Raw genomic sequence first — 17,995 nt, 5'->3', positions numbered from 1 at the left:
GGGGGGTGTCTGCCTGGTGGGGGGGGAGGGGGCGGCCGTCTGCACTGAGGGGCTGGCGGGGGCCACTGGAGTCTGGGGTGTGCCCCCCGCTTGCGGCGGGACGGGGGTGGCTGTGGTTCTGCGGGCCTGCGCCTGGGGCGCAGCAGGCAGCAGGCCTGCGCCGGTGGGAGCGGCTCGGTGTGTTTGGGGCTGAGCTCCGGTGTCGGCAGGACGGCCCGGGTTCACAGTGTCCTGGGGACAGGAGCCTTTGTTTGAGGCCAGCGGGGGCAGGAGCCCTGGCGTCACAGACTGGCTTTCTGTAGTTAACAGACCCGCTTCAGTGGGCCTTACTCCACCCGCACGTTTAGCCTGTCACGCCCCTGAAGTTTGGAAGGTGCTCCGTTTTCTCGGGTTCAGAGATGGGCGTCCTCTTCCTCCCACGACCGAGAAAAGAGAAAAGCGCGGAGTGACCTGATGGCCTCCCCCGTTGCCCCTTGCAGACATCCGGGGGCGCTGCCCCTGCCCAGGTGGTCCACACCCAGCCGCGAGCGGTCGGCTCCCCAGCCACAGCCTCGTCCGACCTGGTGTCCCTGGCGCCCACCCAGAGTGTCCGCGCAGTTACTTCTGTGACAGCCTCGGCCGTGGTGACTACGAGCCTGGCCCCGGTGCAGACCCCGACCCGGTCTTTGGTGACTCAGGTGTCCCAAGGTAAAGGCAGGTTCGGTTTCCTGTGTGACCCTTCTCACCTTTAAAGCGAGCCAGGACCCGAGCGTCCGTGTGTCGCGGGAGAAGGGGAGGACCACGTGCGCACGTGGTCTCATGGAGCCCCCTCTCTAGCCGCAGGGGTGCAGCTGCCAGGGAAAGCCGTCGCACCCGCACACTTCCAGCTGCTGCGGCCGCCGCCGCCACCGCCGCCGCCCTCCCAGGTGCAAGTCCCGCAGATCCAGGGCCAGGCCCAGTCTCCGGCGCAGATCAAAGCTGTCAGCAAGCTGACGCCGGTGAGTATCCTGCAGGAAACCACACACGTGCCATCTGATACCTCGTGTGTCACGTAATTCCAAGCATCCTTCACGCAGATTTGCTGTCATCTCTGTGGGAAGTGTGTTTGCATTGTCTTTAAAAGCCACTTTCCGTACAGCGCCCCCTCTGCGATCATGTGAGCAGCCTGTTCCCAGCGCTCTGGACACAGGTCTTCCCACTTGCTTCCTGGTCCTCTGTGCCGCAGCTCGGGCTCCGGACAAGGAGAGGCCGCTCGGTTCCATTCCCAGCTGGAGAAAACGCTGGTGGCGCCTGCTTCCTTTGCAGTGTTGTTTCTCATGATGATCAGAGTCCTGCCTTTCCTGATTTTTGCCACTCTGCACCATCTGTGCAATTACGTGTAAAAATACATTCGCTTTGAAGGGAAACTCTGTATTTCTGCCAAAATGGGAAAGTGCTGCTGCTTGGCATGGAGAGTGAGTAGAGAGACAGAGCTAATAGAAACAAGACAGTGTTCTAGAATTCCAGCTAGTCCCCAGGCCTGCTGCAGTAAGTACCTGACCTCGGGCCTGCCCTTTTCGCCCGCAGAGGGGGCACCAGGGCGTGCCGTAGGGCTGCTGGGGGGGCACACCAGTCTTCAGCCGAGGCTTTGCACGTGAGGCCGGGGCGCCCCAGAGGAGGGGCATGCAACCCGATAAAGCGTTCACACTTGGTCTTAGCCAGAAGGCCCAGGAGTGATCCCAGATAAGACATTCAGCTCCTCAGTCGCACCAGCCACATGTCAAGGGTGCTGTTACTCCCAGACGGGACCACCCTGGTCTAGAACACGCCCATCACTGCAGAAGTCTGGGGGACGGCCCTTAAGTTAGAAAGTTACTGGGCCCAGCCCCTCCCTTCCTCCCCCACACCCTTCTACCTCACCCCCAGCTGCCTTCCCTTCTCCCCACGCCCTGCCTCTCCCCAGGACACGAGGGCCTGCCCGTGGCTGCCAGGGCGCTGCTGACTCGCTTGTTCGCCCGCGCCTGGCTTCTCCAGTCTGCCGTCGCGGGAGTCAACTTCAGAGTCATAGTCATTTTAAGCCTGACAGATTTGATAGTTATGAACTACACAGCACAAGTTCTCTAAAAAGAACATGGGTTCCTTAACATATTTTTTGGGCTATTGTGACATCTTGATATTTTAACTTAGAGACCCGAGATTTATTTATTAACTGTATTCATTTGGAGACACTTAGAACAAAAAGTTGAGAGCTGCTACACGTCTCCTAATAAATTTTAAAAATTCAACGATTATGATTTGAAGACTTTAAAAATGTTATAGTCCTACAGATTTAAGGTGACTTGTTTGCAAGTGAGAAAAACGAAGAAATTTTGCTACGAATTTACTCCTCTGTCAGAGTTACCGTTTTTCGTTTTCATCACTGATAATGCTGATTTTTAATGAAGGAACTTTTTTTTTTAACGTCAGGAAGTCCCTGGAGTGGGTTTGCATGTTGTGTAGTAGCAACTGTCCGCCTGGGTGTGAAGTTCAACAGTAACTGAAAACCAAGATTTATGAAACAATGGAATGCAGTTAATATTGATGAAAAGCTACTTTATCTGGGTTTTAGGAACATCTGATCAAAATGCAGAAGCAGAAACTGCAGCTGCCCCAGCAGGCCCCCCAGCCGCAGGCCCCGCCGGGGCCCCCACAGCCCGCCGCACAGGTGCAAGTGCAGGCCCCGCCACCCACGCCGCAGCAGAGCCCCCAGCTGGCCACGGTCACGGCCCCACGGCCCGGAGCTCTGCTCACGGGCACCACCGTGGCCAACCTCCAGGTGGCCCGGCTCGTAAGTTCCCGTTGATAACATTTGTTTTTCCAAAGCGATATGTCTCGTAACGTTTACGTGAACGGTTCCTGCTTGCTCGGCCGACGCTAGGCTTTCTGGCGGACCCCCGGCAGAGCGGCAGGTGGGTGACCTTCGCTGCCCATGCCTCCCGGGGCTTCGGTGCCAAACAGCTCAGGGCGGGCCGAGCAGCTGGACGAGGCGGGGAGGGCCAGGTTCTGGTGGGGATGAGGCCCCGGGCAGGGAGATGGGCGGGGCCTGCAAACCAGGCTCTGATGACCCGGTGCTTCGTCGGCCCAGAGATTGGAGATTTCTGAAGAGGACCAGAATGTCACAGTGAAATCACTGTCTGGGAAGATGAGTTAAATTCAGCAAGCACGGGGCTAATGTGCTGTGGACCAGACACTGTCCCATCCGGCGAGCCCATCTCCTCCCTGGGGAGCCCCCCGTTCTGGCCCTAGTGACCGCCCACATCAGGGACCCTGCTCCGGGCCAGGCGCTGCCCTAGGCCCTGGACCTCCCACGTGCTCAGTGCTCTCAGGCTGCTGCTCAGGCAGGAGGAGTGGGTGTTTTAGTGTACGCCCACTGTGCAGGTGTGGAAACTGAGGCACACAGCTTAGGTACCTCGCCCAAATCCTACTGCTAGTTGCCTGCAACTGGGGGACCCGTACTGGGTCCTCAGGCCTGCTTTGTGTTGCCTTGTCCCTGCTCTAAGTCTGCAAGACAGGGTAGAAGCGGACAAAAACTGTGAAAGCAAGACAGGAAGCGGAAATTCAAACAAGGTGGGGGGTCACATGGTGGCCAGGGTGTAGGGGAGGCACGTTCCTCCTGCGGGGGGCTGCCCGACGGAGATCAGCTTCTGCGCGGGTGGGGGGTAGTTCCAGTAATCCAGCTGCAGATCGTGCTCACCAGTTCACCCAGCGGTCCCGGGTCTGCTCCCCACTGAAGAACTAGCAGAAAGAACACTGTGGGCCAGGCACACGCCCCTGTTACCTCGGGAGGGTTAGAGGAGAGGCACAGGTCCCCCGGAGCCGGGCGCGTACCGCGTAGTGCAGAGCACCCACTCGTTGGGACAGCACCCGGCTTTGGACGATTATTGTAAAGGGCAGAGAAGCTGACCACAAGATACTTGTGAGTCCTGTTTGCACGCTTTCACAGCAAGTAACGCAGGTAAGAACGTCTGACGGGCTCAACACTGGTTTTCACATTCATGTGTGTGTGGTTTCAGGGTTAGTTGAGTGTTTGTACAGGTAAAGTGGATCTGTTTTCCTGTTTTCTGAAGACGTAACGTAAGAAATAATGAGCATTTGGTAGCAGTGTGATGATTGATAGCAGCAGGTGGGAGAACTTTCTGGAAGAGTGTGGCAGAGGTCACAGGGCAGGGCGGCAAGCCGACCTTCAGTCGTAGCGGAAGGAGGGGGTGGGCAGGATGGGGCTCCTCTGAGGTTCGGGGGCGGAGAAGTAGAGGTGCAGGCTGCACGGTGGGGTCTGGACGTGTGGGTCTGAGTGTGGGTGAGCAGCATGTGGGGCTCATCAGGCCCCCTTCCCCACAATCGCTGGTGGCGGGTTAAGAAGCGTCGCTGAGCCTACAGTGCAGTCAGTGTGTTTCTTCCGCTGACAGCCACTTTTCACCTTTGTGAATCGTTTCTCACCGCTGACTTCTTGTGGGGAAATGTCTGCGTGGACGCGTGCTATTCCTAATATCTTTGGACTCTCCCATTATTTTCACTGTTTAGACCCGGGTTCCCCCTTCGCAGCTGCAGGCGCAAGGGCAGATGCAGGCCCAGGCGCCCCAGCCAGCTCAGGTGGCGCTGGCGAAGCCTCCGGTGGTGTCCGTGCCTGCGGCCGTGGTCTCCTCGCCGGGCGTGACGACCCTGCCCATGAACGTTGCTGGGATCAGTGTGGCCATCGGGCAGCCACAGAAAGCCGCAGGTACCTGTTCCGTGCAGCCCCTCGCCCCCCACCCCTTGCTGTGCCTAGAGCCTCAAGCAGGGCCGATGGCCAGAGGCCCTGGCAGCTTCCGTGCCAGACCCCTGTGGTGAGCGTGTCAGGGCACCTTTAGCCGGGTGCCCCTCAGTTTCCCAAGTACAACAAGGTTTGGCCTTTGATTTAACTGTTAACGTTCGGAGCTCCCCGTACCTTTACGTGGATGTCCTTGGGGGCCCGGAAACCACCTAAGCATTCCTGCGGGATGGCTGTTTGTCCGGCACACATCCCGTGTGGAGTTTCCTGTCAGGACACAGTCAATCTGAACCGCCCAGTGGCTCAGGGAGATGCAGGGAAGCCTTGAGAGCTGGGTCCATGACTAAGGCCTGGTTGTGTTCACAGGACAGACGGTCGTAGCCCAGCCCGTGCACGTCCAGCAGCTGCTGAAGCTCAAGCAGCAAGCCGTGCAGCAGCAGAAAGCCGTGCAGCCGCAGGCCGCCCCGGGCCCCGCCACCGTCCCGCAGAAGGTACCGGGTTCCTGCAGGGTTCTCCCAGCACCGCCTCCGCGCCACGCTGGGCCCCATGCACCTCGCCGCCCTACGGCCCCGTGCCCATGCGCTCAGGCTGCTCGGGGGGGTTCGGGGCGGGAGCTGCGGGGAGAAGGTGGTGACGGGATGGGGAGCCGGGAAGTGGGCTGTGGAATTGCATGGCCGGGAAAGGGCCTGGACTCCGGGATGCAGCTGTAGCTCTCAGAGTGAGTGCCTGGGCCCCCGGCACACAGGATGGAGGCGGCCTTGCATGTACTCCGGTGAGGGGCCAGGCGGGGGCTGTGTCCTGGTGCGTGTGAGTGCACGTGTGCGTGCTGTGAGGGGCGGGATGGGATGAGGGGAGAGGGGCCTGCCGGAAGGAGCAGTGTCGGCATCTTGCTGACTCACCGGTGTGAGAGCACATAGCTCTGGGCTGACTCGGGCCCGCGGGCCGTGCACCGTGCAGGGGCCCCACTGAGAGGAGCAGAGAGTAGGCGCTGTGTTTCTCACGACTGCTGCTCTACGTACTCGTTGGAAGCTGGCAGCCCGCCGCGTAGGCAGTGATGCTCTGGTGCCCGAAGTGCGTGTTGAGCCTGCTGTTTCCTGAGCTGGAGCGGGCCGTCGCTCTGGTGCTGGATTTCCGAGCAGGGCTCCGTGTTAGCCAGAGGGCACAGAGTCTGAGGGAAAGGAAGCGACTCGCAGTCGCAGAGCTGACCATAGGACCACAGGGTTCTGTACGCATCACACGTGTCAGACGGACAGCTCTTCCCCGACTGTCACTGTCCCGCTTGCAGGAGCGAAGCTCAGGTCTGCTAGGGGCTGAGGTCCCGCCCGCCCCTGGCCCCACTGCATCTGTGGGGACAGCAGAGGGAAGGGACAGCTGAGGCGAGGGACGTGGTTAGGGCGTGCAGGGGCGGACGCATGTGGGATGCTGGTAGAACCGCGCAGGGTGGGCCTCGAGCAAGAGCCGCCTGGGCAGCAGGTGTGCCCTCGGGACCTCCTGGGCTGGTGGAGCGGTGGCCTTCGAGAAAGGTGTGTCTCCTCTGATTGGAGAGCAGTCAGCACACCCACCTCTGGGAGCCACCTTCTTCCCTGTGGCGGACACTTGGAGGAAGACACACGCTGAGTCCCCTTCCCAGTCCCTTTGGGCCATCCTCGGGCTCGGCGCCAGGCGTGCAGGGAGGGACAGCGGGAGGCGCTGGTGCTAGGGTGCCGAGGACACCAGTGGTTGGGCCTGAGTCATCGTAGGGCCAGCGTACCTGGTGGGTGGGGGCGGGGGGGTCTTTGGCTGTAGTGTCGGTCTGACGTCACGTGACTCGAAACTTGTGATGCTAAAGACTACTTGTGGGCAGCCGTGGCCTTGAAAGCAAACATGTAGACTGCCCGGTCTTCCGAACAGCCCTCACTCTTCTAGCAGAGAAAACTAGAAATGGGGTTAAACACGCAAAGGTTGTGCATGTGGGTTTGTTGTCTCTTAATGCTGAGTAATTTGGGGTGCATGCTCAAATCTTAAAATTAGATTCAGGAAATTGTAGGTGGGTGATTTTGTATTGTGGTGGAGTTTACTCACTATCCAAGGAGCAGACAAGACCTGTACAGACGACATAAAGGTGAACCCCAGCCTGGTCTCTGAGGGGACTTGGGCACGGCTGGTGACACACACGTGGGGCACGCTGGAGCGGGGCTGGGAGCCTGGGCTGGGGGTGCAGGGGGCCCTGAGGGGATGCCAAGGGCCTGAGGAGGCGATGTGTGGCCTCGCCTGCTCTAACCTGGGGCTGTCTCTCTTTCTTCAGATCACTGCGCAGCAGATCGCTGCTCAGGGCCAGCCACAGAAGGTCACCTATGCCACCCAGCCAGCCCTTAAAACCCAGTTTCTTACCACACCCATCTCGCAGGCCCAGAAGCTGGCCGGGACTCAGCAAGTGCAGACCCAGATCCAGGTGAGCGCGCGTGCAGGGACTGCACACCAGTGGTCTCGTGCGGGGCGCGGAGACTGACAGCGGCAGGTACCGTGAGGGCAGCACCGTGGGCCCCCGGCTCCTCAGAGGTGGCTGTCCCCCGACATTCCTCCCTGGCTTTGCCGCTCATGGGATCACAGCAGTGGGGCCTGGGGGCCGTGCTGAGGTCATGCTCCGGGGACGCTCTTCACGTCTGTGAGGCTTCTCCAGGGGTCAGCGGTCAACTATCTGCTTTGTGACCCCACGTGCACCATTACTCCGCTGCCAGCAGCCTTGCGGGCTGCTCCTGGCTGTGCTGCCGGCCTGTGGCTGCTTAACGGAAGGGGGGAGGGGGACGTGAGCCGAGCCCAGCACGGTGACTGCTTCGTGCGGGTGAGCATCGCACGTGGCCGCAGCGGCGTGGGCACATCCCTCGGCCTCTGCGGTGGTCCCAGCCCGCAGACCTGCACCTGGCCTTGTCCTTCACGGTGCGCTGCCTGTTTCCTCTGGTGACTGCCGTGGCCCCGCCTTCCCAGACCCCGTGGACTGGCAGGTCTCTTCTGTGAATCAGCACCCGTTCCCGCGTTTTCCCGGCGTCGCTTCCACTCTGGCGGCTGCCCCGGGTCTCTGTACGCGCCGTCGGCCTCCAATCTCCACACTTACTGTGTGGCGTCTTCGGATGAACAAAAATTCTTAATTCTAACATATTTGAATTCATCAGTCTTTTTATTTCTGAACGGTGTTTTTTATGTTTTGCTTAAGAAACCCTTTCTAGGGGCGCCTGGGTGGCTTAGTCGGTTAAGCGTCCGACTTTCGCTCAGGTCATGATCTCGCGGTTCGTGGGTTCGAGCCCCACGTCAGGCTCTGTGCTGACTGCCGGCTCAGAGCCTGGAGCCTGTTTCAGAGTCTGTGACTCCCTCTCTCTCTGACCCTCCCCTGCTCACGCTGTCTCTCTCTCTCCTAGAAAAAAAAAAAAAAAAAAAATTAAAAAAAAAGGAAACCCTTTCTAGACGTCATGATGTTCCTTTCCTATATCAACTTCTACAGATATCATAGTTTTTCATTCACACTTAAGTTTTTACCCTTTTGGAATTGTTTTTACCAGGTGATATAAAAACAGATTCATTTAAATCTTCCCATCAGAACACGCTGGTATTTTTGGCACTGCTTTCCTTCTCATCCGTAGTACGGCATTGGCGTCAGTCACGTGAGGTTGTGCTGGGAGCTTTCTCCAGCGCCACACTCTCCGTGCGTCTGTCCCTCGGGCTGCGTAAGAGACTCTGCATCTGGGAGGCAGAGCCTCTGCCTCGTCCCACTGGGAACGGCCTGCTGCTCGTGGCTCTTTGTGCCTCCCCGCTCCGAGGCAGCCGGTGATGTTTACACACCACCGTGTGAGCTTCGGCAGCGCGCGCACTAAAGCAGGACGGGAACAGAGCTCCTGGCCTGTAGGTGACTCTGGGGGAAGGTCGGTGTCGTGGCAGCGTTGACTTCAGATTCACCAACACAGCGTGTCTTTTGTTGTTGAACCTCTTTAAAACCCTTTAGCTTTTCTGACTGTTTTCGGGAAGGTCTTGTTTCCTGTATTGGATTTGTTCATAAGTAATGAGTATTTTCTGATGCTTCTGCAGTAGTGTGTTTCTGAGTCTCTGTTTTCTGTCTGTGCCTTGCCCGATCCCTGCAGCTTCCTTGACCTTGAATCCGGTGCCTCCGTCAAGCCCCGCTCCTTCAGCAGTCCATCCATGGCCTCCTGCACTTCCTTTGTCCCCCCAGCACGTGGCCTGCGGGGAGTGGTGGCCGGTGCCCCCCTCTTCCCCTGCCTTCCTGCTTCACTGTGCTGGCGAGGCCCACAGAGGCCCTGACGGGGGTATGGACGGAGACTCAGCCGGATCTGTTCTCGTGATCATCTGCAGGGTCTAATTTGTTCAGTCATCCTTCATTGGAACACCAAAATTTCCTTCTTCACCTAGTTTGCTAGAAATTGTGTTCCTTTTTTGTGGCATTTTAACAGTGTTTTTAGAGGCACTCCTTCCCTTGGTGACACCCCCCCCCCCCGCCGCCGCCATCTCGACACCTCGGTTCTCTGTGCCCGTGACTCCAGATTCACACCTGCAGCCGATCGCTAGTCCCATTCCAGACTCCCAGTCCTAACTGCCCTTGGACAGGTCCCCAAAGATGCGTGACTCTGTGGGGCCTCAGCACCCCCATGGCCTTGCGCCTTGCCTGGGCCAAACTCGCAGCTGTCTGTCCCGTCTTTATCTTACACTGCAGACCCAGTCCGCCAGTGAGTCTGCTGTGAGGCTGTGCCCTCCTGCGGGGTCAGCGCACTTGTCAGGCCATCCTCTCACTGGGTCAAGTTCACTACTCATGTTACCCCAGACCTCTGCGTCCTTACTGATCAGTTACTGACGGAGATGTGTTGAGATCTCCTGCTCTGGTTATGCACTTCTCCTTGTATTTTTTTCCGTTTTTGCTGCTTATGTTAGCCTCTTATTAGCTATACTTAGATTAAGGATTTGAATCTTACGTCTTTGCTGCTGTTGTTTCGGGAACTGTAGTCAGAGTAGTTACTTTCTTGTGCGCCAGCTCTCCTTGAAGCCTGTCTTTGGGATCGCTTCGCCGTCTGGGTTGCAGGCCGAGTCATGCTCCTGCCGGGCTCCCGGGGGCTCTGCCAGGGCCGGGTCCGCCGTGGCTTGGGGGTCAGTGTCCCTCAGGTAACGTCAGTTGGGTTCTGCGCCTGCGTCCCTTCCCCGGCCAGCACCAGGGCCTCAGGCGGTGGGCTTCCTCGCAGACCCCCTCCCGGTGATGGGACCACAATGGGGCCTCGCTCACAGTGGATCTGAACTGGGCCCCTCGTCTGCCGCACCCGGGCGACCGTGAGAATCCCACGCGGGGCCTCCTCACGCAGCACGCGCTCTCTGGGTGAGCGCTGCTGCAGCGCCTCCACCCATTGCTGGAGGGGCTGCCTCGGCTTCGGTTTGGAACCAGGACTTCCTCGCCTCCTGCAAGTCTATTGATGCATTTAAAACGTGTCAGTGTCATCCACGGGGTCTCCGTGTTTTCATGGTGTGCCCACAGAGCCCCCGCCCGCTGTGTGCAAGCGGGGCCCCCGTCCAGCCGCCCGAGGGTCTGCTCCTCGCCAGCGTTGTAGAGGACGCGCTCGAGTGCCCTTTTTGTCTCCGCAGATCCTGCGACAGTTTTTAATACAGTGAACTGGTCAGTGCTTTCCACGTAATTTCCGTTTTTATCATGAGAACCAGCCTTTACTGGGAGCTCTGTCATTTACAAGTGTGTCCTGAAATTTCATGTCTTCTCCAGAATTGTCTCGGACAAGACTTCTTTCCATCCCTGTTCTAGGAGTTAGAGCCCCAGGTGGGGGCATCCGGCCCCCAGCAGCTGCCCACTCAGGAGCCCAATCCGTTCCTGAGCCAATGGCCCCGGGTAGACCCAAGTGGCCAGAGTCTGCTTTTTGCCTCGGGACAGCCACATATGCACGTGGCAGAATGTTTGCAGAAGGCAGCGGCAGGGTGGGACGTCACATTTTGTTGGGAAGGGAGATCTCGGTGGTGATTGAGAAGAATGTGGCAGCGTGATGAAATAACCACCTGAAAATGTTGGGGCATCTTCAGAGCAGGCTGAACCCTGGCTTCAGTGAGGCTGCCCCACGGGACGTGGCCCAGACTTGAAGAAGGGGCTCTCGTGAGAACTCTGGAAATGCTAAAAATGTTTCATTCTGCTCTCGATTTTATTCTCTTATGTAAACTCTCTCATACGAACACTTCTTAAGAAAAGAAAAAATGTGGGTGAAATGAGAGACCTGGGGAAGCTGTTATCCGTAACCGGCTTGCGGACAGGGGGACGCGGTATAGGGGGAGGGGGGGGGACACAGGGTCTCTCAGGCTCCAGTTGGGCAAACTGAGAGCTGCTCTCTGGGCCATCTGGATGCCAGTTTTGTTTTGTTTTTTCTTTTTTTTTTTTGTAACGTTTACTTACCTTTGAGAGTGAGAAGGAGGGACAGAGAGAGGAAGACAGAGGATCTGAAGCCGGCTCTGCACTGACAGCTCCAGTGCGGGGCTCAAACCCATGAACTGCGAGACCATGACCCGAGCCGAAGTCAGATGCTTAGGACTGAGCCCCTCAGGCACCTCTGTTTTTGCTTTTGCGTTGAGCTGAAGGAAAGAAAGGGGGAGAAAGATGTCTTTTCGTGCACATGTTCTTTTGAATTCTACATTTGGCTTTTCTTTGTTTTGTCCAAGGTTGCCAAACTCCCTCAAGTCGTCCAGCAGCAGACGCCTGTGGCCGGCATTCAGCAGGTGGCCTCTGCTTCCCAGCAGGTAGGAGGAAGACCCCGAGGCGTGCGCTCCTCCGGGGAGTCTCGTGCTGACTTTTCAGTAAACTTCACGTTTCCCTTTAGGGGAGGAGTTCTTGGTTTTCATTGTGAGAAATAGAATGTTAACAGATAGTCACTTTTGATTTTCATAATTCAGAAAAAACTAACTTTGGGGAAGACCCTCGAAACCCCTCAGCTAGCAGGACAGAACCAGATGTACGTGTTCAGTTCGGAAGTCAGGGACTTGTTTCTGGGGTCACCTTCACCGGTGATTCCAGTGCGTGTGCGAGCCGAAGCCCCAGTACCTCAGTGTTAGGGAAACCCTGGAAGAAAACAATCTGCTCGCAGTGACCTTAGGTCCTAGAAGTGTAAGTACTACCGAGGACAGCAGTGACCCTGGTCACCCAGCCACCAGGCTCCTGCCTTTCTACCTCTTGCTACCAAATGCGGCCGTACAAAGCAGTGCTTCCACAAAGTGTTGTCCGGAGTCACAGTGGCACGTAGATGTCCAGGAACCAGGCAGAGGCTGAAGCACTGATTGTGCCACCAGCACCCTGTCGTCAGCCTTCGCCCAGAAGCAGCAGTGGTTTCGTTCAGTGGTTTTTTTCCTGTTTTTGTGCAGTTGGAAACCAGAGTTCACACTTGGGTCCGTCATGTGTTTTTCACGTTTCACAAAAGCATTTGTGCTGATTAGGTTTTACACCCCCCTCTCCACCCCAGAGAGCGTCGTGTTGGTCACGTCACTAGATCTGTGTTTTCTACCTGTTCTGGCTCAGGCTTCCCCACAGACCGTGGCCCTGACCCAGGCCACAGCGGCTGGGCAGCAGGTGCAGATGATCCCCACGGCGACCGCAGCCGCACAGGTGGTGCAGCAGAAGCTCCTGCAGCAGCAGGTCGTGACGACGGCGGCGGCCCAGCTGCAGAGCCCCGGCGTCCCCAACCCAACCCAGGGGCCAGCCAGCGCCGACAGCCCCAGCCAGCAGCCCAAGCTACAGATGCGAGTCCCTGCCGTCAGGCTAAAGACGCCCACCAAGCCTCCGTGCCCCTAGTCCCCAGAGCGGGGTGGCCACCGTATCCCCCGCCCGCGCCCCCAGCCAGAGGCGGGAGACTGTTGTTGAACCTTGGGACGATGTCATTTGAGGTGTTCAGCACTTGCACAGTCATCCTTGAAACGGAGCACTGTCATTGTTTTCTCATGCTGCCCACCATGGGCGCCAGTGATCCTTACTGTGCGCCCTGTTCTGTAGAAGGAGACGAGTTGAAAAAGTGACAGTGGTGATTTTGACTTCCAGTTTCTCCTCGAGAGCGATAGTGCTGGGCCTCGAAGCCACTTAGAAACCCCATTAGTGCGCCGTGTCTCACGCATCCCAGTAGCTGCGTGGCGTGTGTGGGGACTCGTACAATACTTGCTGAAGCCAAATCATGGTCTTTGGCCGCATCTGCCTGTGTGCGGTTCTGTGCACCCACAGAAAACCCGCTCGGGGCCTTGGAGAGGACAGAGGCTGTCTGCCACAGAGCAGCTCAGACCTGGGGAGGTGGGTGTGCTTCCTTCTCCGTCCTGAGATGTGACTGGTTTGGACACTTACAGGAAATGTTCAGCACAGATGCCCATTGAAGCTCATTTGTGTGCTGGGTCAACGCGGTCCCATCTCTGGTTGAATTTTCATTCTGAAGAGCAGCCAGTGTGGCTTCCCCCCGGCTCTGCCCACAGCATGACTGGTTCCTGTCCCGGCACATCCAGGACGTTTCCCGGCCTGGGGAGGACGCTCGTGCTTGGACTTCGCGCACTGAAGCGGCTCTGGCAGACTTTGTGAGGCTCCTGTCTTGGACAGGTTTGGGCCCAGAGCGCTCCGCGGATGGCCTGTGGCGCAGGGGTCACTGCCGTGTGAGAGGCGAGGTGCCCGGTTAGAGTGGGATGCCTGGCATCGCCCCCTCACTTTCCTGCCTGTCCCGGGCGTGATCTGCTGACGTGAGAAACCGCCTTGAACGCGGTGACTTATTTATGAGCCTGCAGGCGTCACCTACAGAAGCGGGCGTAGCGAACCCCTCGCCGCCAACTCGGAGCAGGCTTCTGGTTCTCGTCACGCGGGGGTCTCAGCTGTGAGCAGCTGCCCTCCTCTGGTTCCGTGGGGAGCGGAGAACCTTCTATGCCGTGTGTGTGGGCAGGGGTGGGAGGCCCTGTGTTTGCTTCTGTTTTGTTTTTTGATGACGGCAAGATAATAGTTTCTACAGTGGGCTCGAGCAGCTGATGTCTGCTCACCTGGACGTTTTTGCCCAAGCAGAAGCACGTGTTCTATGACCGCCTCTCTGCTCTGCCTCCGGACCTCTTGTACCTTACTCGGTCCTGAGAATCCGGTTGCGTCAGGCCTGTGTGGAGCTTTTACCTGCCAGTTTCACGTGCTCTCCCGTCCTCGTACCATCTAAGTGACACGAAGGAAAGTGCACTGTGTGTTTCTGTTCCGTTCAGTGTTATGTGGACGGTAACATGGGGGCCGTTAGCGAAGCCGACCCAGCAGCTCACTGTCAAGTCCGGGTGAGAGTTTGGAGAGGCACTTAACAGTTCCGTCATCTTGAACGTATCGCAAGAGTCCTGTACTCTGTTTTCTCAGCACCGCACCTGCTGGCTCTGGTTGGGCAGGCGCCGTCAGGAGAGAACGCGGGGTGCGGGAGGCCCTGTGCACACTTTTCACGTGGGTGTGTGGGGCTCCTGCCTTTCTCTGTCCCCAGACATGCGGAGCTACCATGCATGGAACCCTCTCCTCTCAGCTTCTGATTCGTGCACCCTGTCCGTTTTCCTCTCGTCCCTCGTGCTGCCGGCAGTTTGTGTTTGGAGGAGATGGTGGGCGCGGCTGCCCAGGCGGCGGTCCTCTGTTAGTCTGGACACCGGGAGAGAATTCGCAGCATCTCTCAGAACTGACCCGGGGTTCGGAGCCCCCGCCCTTTCTCAGTGCGTGAACGGAGTCTCATCTCAGGGCATTTCCTTGGCGTGTCCCCTAAGGCAGAGTACGGAGCAGGACGCGTGTTACTTGGGTTTTTCTGAGACGTCGCCAGCACCCCCACTGGTGACTCGGGTAGGCCGCCTCCTCCCCGTGCGCCGTTTCTCGGCCTTCTGTCGTCAAGGCTCCCCATCCGTGTTTCAGAATTGAGTACAGGTGTGGGGGCTGGTCCCGTGAGCGGAGTCCCGCAGCGGCCGTGAGCTGGGGTTCTTGCCGGGACGGGACGTAGCGGCCAAGGCTAGAGACGGCAGCCGGAGCGCCATCAGACTCCACCGCGAGGAGCAGCCGCCCGTGTTCTTTACTGAGAGACGTGGGCTCTAATGAAGGGCAGGAGGCTGTTTGTAAGGCCCCCGTGGGAAACGGGAAGCCGGGCCCCGTGCTTGTTTGGATTTGGTGCCTGATGAGGCAGGGCTTTCCTGTCCCAGGTCTCCACCATCTTCCGTTCCCTGTATAACCAGATGGCGGTTGTGTTGTAAAATATAAAGCAAGAAGACTGAGATTGTAAATATTTTGTAAACATGACCATTTGTACTTGAACAGTAGGATTTTAAAAAGGGCACTGGTATCCCGCCAAACAAAAGGTGTAATAAAATGACCTTTTTGTATGTTTTCTCCTCTTTTGTTTCATAGAAAACTAGTATTCCCATTCAAACAAGATGCTCGTTGTGTTTGTTACATTTGTGTGAAGGAAAAACAAAAGGAAACACGTGGGGTTGGAGGCAGAGGCCTGGCCCCTGCTCCAGAAGGAGTGGAGCTTGCTCACTCGGCGGCTCTCGGTGAAAGCCACGCTGTCTGTGGAGACCGCGCGCACCCAGCCAGCCCTTGTGTGCCACGGCCACAGCAGAGGAGAGCCCGGTGTGTTCGGAAGCCGCCGCACTCAGCGGCACGCTGTCCGGTGGAGCCCCACACGCGCTCTGCCCTGCTCCTCTGAACAGGCGGCCTGCACGTGTTACTTTTCTTCATCATCTCTTTCGTTTTTAGTTTTTTTGTTAAAAAAAATTTTTTTTGCTGATTACAAAAAATAATACCTACTTTTCTCATACAAAATGCGCAACTTCATAGAAAGCTCAGAAGTGCTCCCAAGAGATCTGAGGGCATTTTTGGCATCTTTTCTTCTGCTGCAGAAGGGAGGCCAGGCTCCTGTGGTATCTCACCTGTGTCCACAGGCCTGGCTGGGGGAGATCAGGGGGAACTCACTCACTGCCCTCTGCCAAGTGCCTGCCTGGTGTGGAGACGATGGGGCGCTTGGGACCTCTGTGCTCCGTGGCTGCGGTGGGCCCGCATAGCCGTGTGATGTGGCCATTGACTTCACTTTCCAGGGTCTCCATTTCTTCCTGTGTCCCCCTCTCCCGAAGTGGTTGAGACATGTGGAAAGCACTTAGCCTCTGGCACCTGCACTCAGTAGATGAATTCATTACGATTGTTCTCAGTGGAGAAGATGATGCATCTTCTGACCCATTCATCACCACGACCCTGTGCTCACATGTTCACCAACTGTTCAGAAGCCTGCAGCTCTAGGGCCAGAGCTGGCCCAAGGCCGGATTTCTGTGTGCATTCAAGGTGGGGCGCGGGCCACCAAGTACAGTGATCCTGCCCTCTGGCTGTAGTGGGGAGCACCTCCCGCGGGTCCATCTGCCACCACCTCCAGTGCCCGGGCCGTCACTTTGCCCTGTAGGCTTGCCCGCAGGCCTGCTGACCATGACCAGCTTTAGAGGGCTCACTTAGATCTCTCGCTTAACTAACCTGCTGTCTGCTGTCAGATGCGACATCAGCCCCTGGCAATGTGCTTTCCACTCTCCGTGTTAGCGGCTGTGGTTCTGGGGTCCTTGGCCGGCGGGATGGGGCTTGGGGGGAAACCTCTGCTGTAGGTTCTGGGCAGCAGTTCTTCCCTTCTGTGTCCTGGGCCTGCATCACCCATACCCCAGGGCTCCATCTTACAGATAAATTATGGTACGTATGTTCTGTGACATAGACCTTAGCTACTAAGAGCTGGGTCGGGCTGCAGAATCCAGAATGGAAAGGTCCCTCCAAGGTTTAGCCAGTGAGAAGGTGCAGAACTGTCCGGGGTGCTGTCAGAACGGAACTGCCTGGACTCCTGGATGTGCCCAGCATATCCTGGGAAGGTGGTGTGTTGGCTGCCTCTGGGGAGGGGAAGGGAGTGGGGCTTCTCAGGGATGAAGGGGTGTCTGCTATTTGGCATACCCATTAGGATGGTTTAAGCAGTCTGCCAAGTACACGAACTAATCATTTTTAAATAAGGCTCTGAAAATAGCGTGTTGGTCATGTGCTCCCACTGCTCGCTGCTCGGGAACCTTCACGGGGCAGGTTCCAGCTTCCGTGCCTGACCCCGTGAAGCTCCCGGGGCTGATGCACAGCATACCCTCTGCCCTTGGGACAGCCTTCATTCCCCCCAAATTTCGCCTTACCGTTCTGTCCTCTGTTGTCAAGTGTGTTTTCTTCTTCGAGGACCAGCCCATGTAGTGTGTGCTCCTTCATCCCTGCCCCGGTAATGTTCTCCCGCAGGACCTTGTACTGGACAGTAGTATTGGGTTCCCCGGCTGCACCGCTGTTCTGTCCTCCCTCCGTTCACAGCAGTTGCTGAAACTTTATCACTAGGGGTGTAGTAGAGTCCCCTCCCTAAGGAATGTGGTAAGAAAAGACCTCAAGATAAGGGAAAGCCACCTGGCTACCTGACATCCCTCACGACCCTGTAACATGAGACCACCCAATCAGACCGTGTGTCTATCCACTACCCATATATGGGAGACAAGGCGAAAATGCATAAAAGACTACACCACGTGGCATTCAGGCGCAAACCCAACTGAGCCAGTGCTGGCACAAATAAAGTTGCTTCCCGGAAAGAAAAGCCTCAGTGTCACGACTCTGTGCAACAACTTTCTGTGCAACAATCCTGCTACAGTGGTGGAAGTTGTTTTTTTTTTTTTCCCATGATCAACAACTTGACTCTTTCCTTCAAGAAAATACTAATGAGCGGGATGGGTGAATTACTGGTTTATTCAGATGATGTTTATTGAATGCGTACTACACTGTTTGTTGTCTCTGCCCGGAGCTATAGGTGTGCACAAAACAGAAAAGGAGGTGGCCTTCTAGCAGGCCAGACATGACCGTCCTGAACGGGAGAAGCACCGGAGAAAGACCTCTGGGTTTACACTTCGGAGAGCTCACCCTGTCTGGCTGGGAGGCGTCATCAAGGCTTCCTAAGTGAATCCGAGACACCGTGGACATCGCCCTGGTCACAAGAACAAAAGCTACGCTCGCGGGCCTTCAGATCCCAGGCCAAAGTGCCTCGCCCCAGCCTAAAGTAGGCACTGGACCGCCCCGCCCATGTGCCCGAGGCCAGGGACGAGGTGGGCGTGGCCAGTGTGGCGGACCGCGTCCGGAGGATGGACTGGGCGGGTGCCCGGGAGCACGCGACGAAGGCCGCAAGCCCCGGCTCGAGAACAGAGCAGACGCAGGCTCCGGGCCGCCCGAGACCGGAA

General features: G+C 57.4%; 1 protein-coding gene across 8 annotated transcripts in view; it reads left to right on the top strand.

The window, feature by feature from the left end:
• Positions 1-15,105, top strand: part of EP400 (E1A binding protein p400) — a 98,890-nt gene extending 83,785 nt beyond the window's left edge. For all 8 annotated transcript variants that reach the window (XM_039221295.1, XM_039221299.1, XM_039221297.1 and 5 more), the window contains 8 exons: positions 480-687; positions 817-977; positions 2,567-2,785; positions 4,519-4,714; positions 5,111-5,235; positions 7,029-7,175; positions 11,426-11,503; positions 12,276-15,105. In XM_039221295.1, coding sequence (XP_039077226.1) covers positions 480-687; positions 817-977; positions 2,567-2,785; positions 4,519-4,714; positions 5,111-5,235; positions 7,029-7,175; positions 11,426-11,503; positions 12,276-12,548 — 1,407 coding nt within the window. In that variant the 3' untranslated portion in view covers positions 12,549-15,105. The remainder of the gene's footprint in view (positions 1-479; positions 688-816; positions 978-2,566; positions 2,786-4,518; positions 4,715-5,110; positions 5,236-7,028; positions 7,176-11,425; positions 11,504-12,275) is intronic.
• The last annotated feature ends 2,890 nt before the right edge of the window (positions 15,106-17,995 follow it).

This window comes from Hyaena hyaena, unplaced genomic scaffold, assembly GCF_003009895.1.
Source record: "Hyaena hyaena isolate Hyena2069 unplaced genomic scaffold, ASM300989v1 scaffold_967, whole genome shotgun sequence".
NCBI lineage: Eukaryota > Metazoa > Chordata > Mammalia > Carnivora > Hyaenidae > Hyaena > Hyaena hyaena.
The sequence above is the reverse complement of the archived record's forward strand: the minus strand, read 5'-3'. Positions and strand labels throughout refer to the sequence as shown.